At 38.6% G+C, this 11,502-nt stretch overlaps 1 protein-coding gene across 1 annotated transcript; it reads right to left on the reverse strand.

The window, feature by feature from the left end:
• Window positions 1-9,730: 9,730 nt before the first annotated feature.
• On the reverse strand, window positions 9,731-11,322 carry LOC107114198 (zinc finger protein OZF-like). The gene has a single exon (XM_015415637.1). It carries the CDS (start codon window positions 11,306-11,308, stop codon window positions 9,731-9,733), a length of 1,578 nt encoding a protein of 525 aa, XP_015271123.1. The 5' UTR covers window positions 11,309-11,322.
• Between the last annotated feature and the right edge of the window lie 180 nt (window positions 11,323-11,502).

Consider the following 11,502-nt stretch of genomic DNA (forward strand, 5'->3'; position numbering starts at 1 on the left):
TCAAATTTGACCCATTTCTGATTCTCATCTTATTCTATTTCTAAAAGTGTTTTCAACTGGAAGGCTTTATAGTAACTTACTATGTCTAGTACACCCTACCCTAGTTCTGAATTATGACTGTACATTATTTTTTTTTTGAGATTCTGGTCTTTGTACTACCAAATATCCATTCCCTTATTATTGCATTCAATTTCTCCAATTTTTGTTTGGTAACCTCTAGTGGTAGTACTTGAAATAAATATGTTAATTTAGGTATCCAGAACATTTTTACACTCCTAATTCTGGATGTTATATTTAAGGTCTCTCTTTTCCACCTTTTCCTATCTTTTGTTATTTTTCTCCAAACCTTATTATAGTTTTCTCTACTATCTTTTTGATATTCTGATATATTTCTACTACTAAGTATCTAAATTTCCTGGATCCCAGTCCTATTTTGGTTAATGTGTTAATTTATTTCCTTTCCTCTCGATTCACATTATGGTATAGTAATTCTGATTTCATCATATTAATTTTTAAACCTGACCTTGTTTCAAAATCCTCTAGTATCACCTTTGTCTCTTTAATTTCTTTCTTTGGGTTGGACATTATTATTATTATATCACCTGCAAACAGATTAATCTTCATCTATTCTTTGCCTATTTTACAACATTCTATCCTTCCTAAATTCTAATTCTTTCTGCTAATTGTTCAATTGCCATTATGAACAAAAAGGGTGAAAGTGGGCATCCTTGTCTTACTCCCCTTGTAATTGGAAATTGTGCAGTGTGTTCACCATTTATTCGAACTACTAAATTACTGCTGAGCCTTCTCTATATATTTCCTCTATGGTTTTTATAAATCCCTGGCCAATGCCGTATTTCGACATTATATTCCACAAGAATTAATGAGATAATGTATCAAATGCTTTGCATACATCTAGTTTAAGCAGACTGTTAGCCGAATTGCTCTAATAAAAGAAACAATCAGTACAGTTATTTTTATTGAGATTCTTCCGTCTATGTTTACGGAGGATGGCACTGTTTCCAAGGTTCCCAATGAAAGACTGAGGCAAACTTCCTTGATAATGATAATAGTTTACTGACACACTTCACTCAATAACATACAATAATCACAGCACACAAGAACTAAGAAATTAAGATAGAATAAAACAACACAGTTATGGTGGTGATGCTCTGGGTTATAATTACCTAGCTTCAACTGCGTGGCTCCAAACTTCCAGCAAAGGGGTAAGGATGGGGAGAAAATTGGAAAAGAATGGTGAATGGACTCAGACCAGCTAAAACCATGTGCCAAAGAAACTCTAGCTGCAGTTCTAGCGTATAAAGGACGGGTAGGATGTGGGATAGTAAGCTGGGCTTAAGAGGAAAAGCAGGTTTAGTAGAGGATGTCGTTTGAGAGTGATGGGGGGTTTCAGGATCCCAGGCGAGAGAGGTGAGAGGGAGAACATAGGGTAGCTCAAGAGACCGAACTGTGGGTGCGCTTTAGACTATATTCAGGGGGGTCTAGAGGAGGAGCTGGGTCCAGGAGACCTCCCCTGTGACGCTGTGTTCTGTCATAGCCAAGAGGTCAGTGATTGGCTACTATCAATTTTCTGAGTTGGCACGGAAACTGGAGGGCAATTTGAGATCTAGTTGCTAACTCAATCAAGACACCTGGGCTAGGGGTATTAGTATGCAGATGGATGACTCATGTCCATGCGGCCAGGCTGAATACCAGTTCTTTGTGAGTATGTGCAGCTTCATTGGTGTGAGGGGGAGGGGGCCCTGAAGGTACGTGACCATGTGGCTGGTTTGAAATGGCGTTTGGTGCTTTCTGTGACCATGTGCGTTGATCTATGGCGTGTGCTAGACACGGGAACACCTTTGGGGTATCAACCATTGCAAGAACACAGTCTTTGGTATGTATCCTCATCGGGCACTCTCAGCATGTCGGTTTCAGGCACAGTCCATTGTTGGCACACTTCATCAGGTACAGTATAACACAGTTCATAAAACACCATAGCAGGCTTGCGGGCTTACAAGACCTATTTTCCCCAATCGGCAGTGACTTAATACATTTATTATGTTTCTAATCGGGTGAGCTATACTTCTGTTTTTAACAAAACCATACTGATAATCTTTTATTACTTTAGGAGTAATATTTTTGAGTCTATTTGCCATTATTTTGGCAAAGATTTTGTAATCTTGATTTAATAGGCTTATTGGCCTATAGGAACCCACTTCCTGAGGGTCCCTCTGTAGTTTTAATAATATTGTTATTTCTGCTTTCCTCCAAGTGTTAGGTGCATTTCCTCCCTTTAGTATAGTATTATAGACTGCACATAGTTCCGGTACTAGAATTTCTCTTATTTCCTTATAGAACTCCACTGTAAATCCGTCCATACCCGGTGATTTACCTGTTTCTAAACCTTTTATTACTTGTTCTATTTTTGCATTGTTATTTCCCCTTCAAGACCTTCCTTTTCTATTTCTGTAAGTTTAGTTTCTATTGATTCCTCAAATTCCACAGTATTATTTTTTTTGTATATGATCTTATAGAAGTCCCTAAAGGCTTCCTTGATCTCTTCTGGATTCTGTGTTATATTCGTGTTTACTCTAATGGTTCTCACTCTTTGCTTATTCCTTTTACTCTTTAAGTAATTTGCTAATGTTTTAACTGAATTTATTGAGTTTCTCTGGAATTCATCACTTACCAAGACTTGTTTTTTCCATAGTGCCCTAAAGTCTAATGAATCTAATTGTTTCTTCAATTCTGTAATTAATCTGTTTCTATTATGACAACAATTCTGTAATTGCTGTTTTTGTAAGTTCTTAAGTTCTTGTATCTTATCATTTCTTACAGAATACCATCTTTTAAAAAATTATTTCTGTTTCGTTATACACTGTCCCCTAATAACAGCTTTGGCTGCATCCCAAAGCATATCTGTAGTTACTGTTCCTCTTTTCTCCTGAAAGTATAGTTTTATCTGGTTTTCCATATATTGTTTATCCCTTCCTTTAGACATGATCATATTATTGTATCTCCATGGTTTTTTTACTTTGTCCCAGTTGACATCTATTTCTATACTAATAGGGGCATGGTCTGAAATCCATATTGGGTGTGTAACTATATTTTTTGGCTCCCATTTACCAAATTCTTTAAGTATTGTAAAGTTTAAATGTGAAGCTGTTTTATGCCCTACACCGTCGTGTCATCCACGTGTTGGGACTGCTCATTTGTGCCTGTTTAGTTGTCCCTGCATGTGGAACAGGCAACCCTTCTGAGAAGGCTCCCTTGGAGGTCCTGGCCTTGAGTCTCCTGCTCAGCAACCTAGATTTTTCCTCCAGGAGCACAAGGCTACGTTGCTCCACATTGTTGGTGCCAACATGCATCACAACCACTGGCTCCTCCTTCGCACTGTCTACCAGCCTAGATCATGCAGAATGCCCACTACTTTCACACCAGGCTGGCAATTTACTCTGCAGTCAGTATGTGGGTCCACCACCCATCTGTCTACATGTCTTAAGGACTGAATCAAGCAGAAACCAAGGGGGAAAAACACTGAACCTAACAATAAACTCCAAAACCAAACAAAGGTTAGTGAAAAAGAGGGCCAATATTAAAACCTTTCCATAAAAAATAAAAAGAGGTACATGTATTTATTAATAATAACAATTTTTAAAACATATATAGAGGCCCATTTGCAACCAATATATATAAAATATAACAATATCCAGGGCTTACAAAGTTGACCTTACGCGTTTCGGCCAAATAGGCCTTCTTCAGAGGTCATACATAAGTGGCGAGATAATTATATTTACATAAACACAATAATATATACAAAGTATAGAGTCAATGAGGACCATAAAGCAGATTGTTCAAAAGTAAAATCACACAGGCACAAGGTAAATATGCACATAAGGCCTTTAAAGTGCAATCACTAGCCCAGTGATTATAAATTTGTGGGCTAGTGATTGCACTTTAAAGGCCTTATGTGCATATTTACCTTGTGCCTGTGTGATTTTACTTTTGAACAATCTGCTTTATGGTCCTCATTGACTCTATACTTTGTATATATTATTGTGTTTATGTAAATATAATTATCTCGCCACTTATGTATGACCTCTGAAGAAGGCCTATTTGGCCGAAATGCGTAAGGTCAACTTTGTAAGCCCTGGATATTGTTATATTTTATATATATTGGTTGCAAATGGGCCTCTATATATGTTTTAAAAATTGTTATTATTAATAAATACATGTACCTCTTTTTATTTTTTATGGAAAGGTTTTAATATTGGCCCTCTGGAACAGGACGACTTCCAGGAGAAGGATGAACTTTTAAGAACTATCATACCAGGTTTTATTATTCAATGTTTAAAGTATTAAAGTTATTATAGCCCACAGTTTCAATGTTAGAATGCTTATAGTCAATGGTATCATTGAAGTTACATTGTGAGAGTTCCGTTTGCAAAGAAGAGGGGAGGGGGGAATTCTATGGTGCTTCTTTACATTCCCAAAGAATGTTTTCAGAGTTTGTTGTATTTTTCACTTGCTTAGATGTGTTCTTGAATTTAGTCCCTAAGTTTGAGCTATTAGAGCTCAGTGAAGGGAAATACCTTTCACACAGGGACTTCCGGGGTAGTGGGGGTGGGGAGGGAGTTTGTGGGGTTTTAAAGTTTTTTCAAGTTTGGAAGGATTGTACGACTGAAATTTAATTCATTCAGTGTTTCAAAGTATATTGGACTGTTTATTAGGTTGTTAAATGGCAAACGAAGTAAAGTAAATTGGAATACTTCTATGAACAGGAGAAATAAAACTATGTTGTGGACTTATCTGCATGTCCCGACTTGCAACAAGCAAGATGATCATACCCTAAATGGCTGAATTAAATATACTCTCATTAAATTGTCGTGGCCTATACAATTTTATCAAAGCCAAGCGCATTGCCAAACAACTCCAGTGTCAAAAAACACACATAGTATTTCTGCAGGAAACATATATTTAAAAAAAGGATATGAGAGCCCTACCCTCAGCATGGTGTTCAACACAAATTTTGGCTCCAGGCTAAAATAAGTCTAGGGGAGTAGCCATTGCAATTTCTAAGGATTCCAAATTTAAACTAGAAGACACATTAAAAGATAAAGAAGGCAGATTTTTATTTTTAAATGGATGCTACAATGAGGAAATTCTGACCTTAGCCACCATCTACGCCCCCAACTCTAACCAACTTCAATTTTTAATCAATGTCCTTGCAAAACTTAACAATTTTGCCAAAGGTCCTATAATTTTTGGGGGAGATTTTAATTATTTGATAAACCCCACCATAAATAAGTCATCCGCCTTTCCAAGCTATACAACCAGGAAAATAATCAAAACACCTACTTCTTTTCAGCAACTCTTAAATAAATATGAATTACATGATAACACTAGCAAATACGGATTATAAAATATTTACAAGCATGATTGCGGCGAGAATCAAAATATTATTGGTCATTATTTACACCAGGACCAAACTGGGTTTATACCCACAAGAGACATAACTGACAATGTCAGGAAGACTTTAAATATTATACATTTTGGAAAACTTAACAAAACTCACCCCTCACTGTTGCTTGCAGTGGACATTCAAAAAGCTTTCGATTCATTGGAGTTACCATATCTAAAAACACTAATTCAACACCTCAATTTTGGTACAAATTTTTGTAACTTAATACAAGCTATTTACGAAACTCCACAAATCCGCATTTTGGCTAATGGGGCTTCTACTGCTCCAATTATACTTCAACGAGGGACAAAACAGGGATGCCCCCTGTCACCGTTACTATTTGTTTGGGCTATGGAACCGCTAGCATGCGCGCATCAAGCTAATGCTAATTTCGAAGGAATTAAGATTGGTGGGAGAGAATTCAAATTTAGTGTGTTTGCTGACGATGTCATGCTGTACGTCTCCTCACCTACGAAATCGCTTAACGCCATTCAAGCAACTTTTAATATTTTTGGAGAGTTGGCAGGCCTTTGTATTAACATTACCAAGTCGTTGATCTATAATATAAATATTCCTATGAGGATTCAATTACCAATGGATTGAAAACTCCTTTTCTTATTTAGGGGTTAAAATCCCAAAAAAATTAAATGAAATAATTCAGGTGAATCATAAAGCTATCCACAAGGAAATAATGAGTAACCTGATCAAATGGAACACCAATACTTTTTCATGGTTGGATAGAGTAACAATCATACGCTCATATGTCCTTCCTAAGTACATGTACTTGTTTAGAACGCTTCCGGTATTTATTCCAACAAATTTACTTAAAAAATGGCAAAAAGACATGTACAGCTTCGTGTGGAGATTTAAGTCACCAAGGGTCAAGCTAGGAACTATGAAAAGACTGAGGAATAAAGGAGGTTTGGCCACCCCGGATCTAATTATGTATCAAAAAGCAACGGTTTTAGCATCCCTGATCAGACAATATAACCCAGATCCCCAACTTGACTGGAAGTGGATTGAAGAAAACATGACTACAGATTCCCAATTTCTTTTTTTTAACGGTTTTATTTTCATTGTCCGTAAACAATACACTTCCTTTTACATACATTTTCATACATTATCAGGAGTCTGTTATCCCTCTTCCTTAATCGTCATATAAATGTTTCCATCTTTCCACAAATATTTTTTCATCCTTTCCTTGAAGGATTAAACTCAATTTGTTCATCTCTGCCATTTCCAGTAACTTTGATATTAATTCATCTTGCGTACGGATATGTTCTTGTTTCCAATATCTGGCCCATAAAATCCTCGCAATTGTGAGTATAAAGATGATCATATATTTGTCCTTCTGTTTTAAACTTTCCAGTAACATATTTAACAGTATAATTTCAGGTAGCAATTCAATTTTAACATTCGTTATTTTTAGGATAATTTTCTGTTCTGGTTCTACGAATATGGAGGCTGCTTAGAGCTGCTCTCTTCAACAGCTTACTTTATTGCAACTTAGACGGTAAACAACATCTCAACTGCACTCAAAAAGAGAGTGCAAGGCAAGGGGTGCCTGAGTTGAGCTCAGGGGACTTTGCAAAACCCTGGGAGGAAAACTCTAACCCTGAAGCAAGAGGCAATAAAGAGCTCGACGCTGGGGCGCCGAGTACAAGTGGGACCAGACAACGGAAGGAGTCATCTCAGGACACAGCAAAACCAAGAAGCAAGAAGTATAGAAGCTAAGTAGAGCAAAAAACTATCTCTGGCCCCTGCCACACGGGCAGGAAACTGCAGAAGAGAAGTGTGGCTGTTTGCCCCGGGGCAAACTAACATGCAGTAAAGCGATCAGACCTACTGTGGAGGTTCTGTGGAGGTACTGTGGAGCTTCCGTGGGTAGGGAGAGGTGCCGATCACAACACACGCCTGCACGCAATGAAGAAGCGCACGGCGCGGCGAACTGGTGTTCTTTTTTTGTGTACACTACGAATGCGCATGCTCCGTTGGGTGCGTGTGCGCATCCACGGAGACTTGGGGAAAAAAACCCCTTTTCCGCAAGGGGACATGGGCGGGCGCCGGATGCCACTGGAAATGCGATCAGACGCCCGCCCTTGCCCCGCAGTTTCTGGAAACTAGTACCTCCAAGGTACTAGTTTTTTGCTGCGCTTTTTCGGCAGGAAGCCTCAGTTGTGCCACGGAAGCGCTACGCTTCCCAGATGTGCTGGTGAGATCACGACCGGAAACTCCGCTTGTCTTCCGTATCTCTTGCGTGGCTAATGTTGCATGTGACCGCAGCCTCTATTTCTAATCTTAGTAGGGGAGAATTACTAGCTCTAATTTAAAACAAAAGTGTGTACCCAGCAGCAGAGGAAAGAGGCGTGGTAGTCTCACATAAATGGCTATAAATCGTATTTAAAGAAACTGAAAAGGGTAGAGACAAAGATTAAGATATAAGGGGAATAACAGTAGAAGCAGTCACCTTTGTAAAGAAATGCTTGAATCTGTGTTGTTGTTTTTTTCCTCTTGTGTTTTTCTTTCCGGAGGCTGAAGGTGAAAGGGAGAGAAGCAGAGACGCGGTGCCTTTAACAACGCCATTGCTGGATGACAACGCGGTTGTGGAGAAACAAGAAAAGAGGAGGAGGATCTGGAAAGAACAGAGGCGTGTAATAGCAGCTGCGAGCGACAAGGAGAGTGTGGAGAATGGCGGGGCTGAGTGAAACGTCGGATGAAAACAGTGCGGGGAAGCGTAGCGACGGAGACACGGAGAGAGACGGGGAAGCAGTAACATGTAAAGATCAGAGAGGAGAGGGGCGAAGAAGGACGGAGACTAATGAAGAGAGACTGAGTGGATAGACAAGATTTAACATGAAAGGAGATAAAGGATTGCTGAGGTGTAAAGGGGGGAGGAAATCAAAACTTTAAAAGCTATAAAACGGAACTGTTATAAGTTGGGTAAAAAGGGGTGAAACATATACGTTGAGGATCGGTGAAAACTGAGGGATAGAAATAGATTGGAAAGAAAATATAGAAAGTTGGGAAAATAGCAAATAGAAGGCGGAACAGATCGTAAACCCTTTGAAAACATAAATAAAAGATTATGGCATCAGGAGGAAGGAAACCATCCATACCATCCCTGGGCACCTCTAACTTACAAAATCTAAAAGCAAATGTAGTGAACATCACACAGCTTTCAACTAAGGATTTAATAGCACTGATGCAAGACTCAATTGCATAGGCAATGAGGAAGGAAATTGATCCTATACATGACAAAATAGATACACTAACAGAACATATAAAAGCAGAGACTCAAGAACTGAAAAAACAGATAAATGAGAACAGACAGGAAATAAAAAAAATAATTACTAAGGGGTATAAAACAGAAAAGCAGATTAATGATCTGGAATATGAGGTCCAGGAGATGAGAATAAAAACAGATAAAATGGAGCAAACCTTGATAGAAGTAGAAATGGATAAGGCAATGTTAATACTGAGATGCCAAAATATCCCTAAAATGAAGGAACTAGACCTAAAGAAACGATAGCAGAAAACTTGGCAGAACAATTAGAAATTGGTACTAAGGAAGAAATAGCAGGGGAAATAGAGGCGGTATACCGGAGAAATTCAGCGTACCCAAGACGTAATAAGACACCAAGGGAAACTCATATAAAATTCTACAAAAGAGGAATGAGAGAAAACATTCTTAAAGCCACAAATGAAAAGAAAGTGACAATACAAGGGAATGAGATCAGATTTTTAAAAGAAACTCCATGGAGAGTTAGGGAGAAAAGACAGAACTACAGAACCCTAATAAATTTATTACATCAAAATGGAATCACACTTAGATGGCTGATACCGGAAGGTGTCCTGTTTAATTACGCAAGTGGAAGACATGAGATTGACTCTATCTTTAAGATAGAAAATTTTTTGGAGTTACACGGGGAGGAGCTAGGGTGGAAAAAAGTAGGAAGAGGAGAAGAGGAGGAAGAAGAGGAGGAGGAAGAAAGTGAGGAAGAAACGGAAGAAGATGCAGGGGGAGATAGTGAGATAGCTCAAACTAGTGGTAGCCCAAAACAAACAGGGAACCTAACCAGAATAGAAAAAAAGGGAAAAGGAATATAAATACAAAACCAGCGGTGTCAAATATATTAACAAGGTTTCGCTATAAGACCAGGGCACAACATTTTAAAAAGTAAAAATGGGGTCCAAGAAAGTTTTTAATGTTATATCATTGAATGTAAACGGCCTTAATGGGCCTAATAAAAGGCATAAAATCTTCCATCAGATACATAAATTGCATGCAGAGGTGGTTTGTTTGCAAGAAACGCATATTAAAAACAATGATATCTCCCCTGTGTGAATTTTCTCATGGCAATGAAGATGTGAACTCTGATTGAAAGTCTTTCCACACTCCAGACATTTATATGGTTTCTCCCCAGTGTGAATTTTCTGATGGGAACTCAGATGTGAACTCTGATTGAAGCCTTTTCCACACTTCAGGCATTTATATGGTTTCTCCCCAGTGTGAATTCTTTTGTGCAAAGTAAGGCCTACAGCATGACTAAAATTCTTTCCACACTCAAGGCACTTATATTTTTTCTCTCCTGTGTGAATCCTTTCATGGGACTTGAGGCTTCCTCTGTCAGTGAAGCTTTTCCCACACTCCATGCAGTTATATGGTTTCTCCCCTGTGTGAATTCTTTGATGCAATTTAAGGTTTCCACTCTGACTAAAGCTTTTACCACACTCCAGGCATTTATAGATTTTCTCTCCTGTGTGAATTCTTTGATGCAATTTAAGGTTTCCACTCTGACTAAAGCTTTTCCCACACTCCAGGCAGTTATATGGTTTCTCCCTGGTGTGAATTCTTTGATGGGAGTTGAGGTTTGGTCTGCCAATGAAGCTCTTCCCACACTCCAGGCAGTTATATGGTTTCTCCCTGGTGTGAATTCTTTGATGCAATTTAAGGCTTCCACTCTGACTAAAGCTTTTCCCACACTCCAGGCAGTTATATCTTGTCTCCCCGGTGTGAATTCTTTGATGCAATTTAAGGCTTCCACTCTGACTAAAGCTTTTCCCACACTCCAGGCAGTTATATGGTTTCTCCCCTGTGTGAATTTTCTGATGGCGACTAAGATTTGAACTGTAATGGAAAGTCTTTCCACACTCCAGGCAGTTATATTTTGTCTCCCCGGTGTGAATTCTTTGATGCAATTTAAGGCTTCCACTCTGACTAAAGCTTTTCCCACACTCCAGGCAGTTATATGGTTTCTCCCCTGTGTGAATTCTTTGATGAACAAGAAGGTTTCCACGGTGACTGAAACTTTTTTCACACTCCAGGCAGTTATATGGTTTCTCCCCTGTATGAATCCTTTGATGGGACCTCATGCTTTCTTTTTCAATGAAACTTTTCCCACACTCCAGGCAGTTATATGGTCTCTTCCCTATGTGAATTCTTCGATGGATACTAAGCTGCCCACTCTTACTGAAGCTCTTTTTGCACTCCAGGCATTTATATGGTTTCACCTCTGCACGAGTTCTTTGATGGGAAATCAGGGTATTTTTCTGCACAGCCCCTTTCCTACACTCCAGATATTTATACGCTTTTTCTTCCTTATCGGTATTCACATGCATCTGAATGTCTGATATTTTAGGAAATCTTTCCCCACTTACATTTTCTTCATTCCTATTGTCTCCTCTGCATAGGTTTTGAAGTTGTAGAATTTCTTGAGAAGAGTTACATTGTAAAAGACTGGAACTATTTATTCTTTTAAGTGTGGGTTTCCCTTCTTCCTTCCTCAGTATATCGCAATATTCAGTATTCTCTTTTACATCAGAATATATTTTTTCTTTCGTCATCTTTACATGTGCTTTTGTTTCATTCACTGACTCCCAAACACCTCCTGCTGAAAGAAAGAAAAACCTGGCATAAACACACAGAGAAAAACAAATCCTGAACATATGGAATTACATTAAGTGCCGTAGAGAATGCAAGCATTCAAAGGCTTGGTGTCTGCAGAGCCCTTAAAATGGAATCTTAGAACATAAATTTT

Source organism: Gekko japonicus, unplaced genomic scaffold (assembly GCF_001447785.1).
Source record: "Gekko japonicus isolate JY-2015 unplaced genomic scaffold, Gekko_japonicus_V1.1 scaffold3151, whole genome shotgun sequence".
In the NCBI taxonomy this organism is placed as follows: Eukaryota; Metazoa; Chordata; class Lepidosauria; order Squamata; family Gekkonidae; genus Gekko; species Gekko japonicus.

Bases quoted from the DNA above. Each gene is read 5' to 3' on its own strand.
- LOC107114198 (XM_015415637.1), bottom strand. From the start codon at position 11,308: ATGACGAAAGAAAAAATATATTCTGATGTAAAAGAGAATACTGAATAT.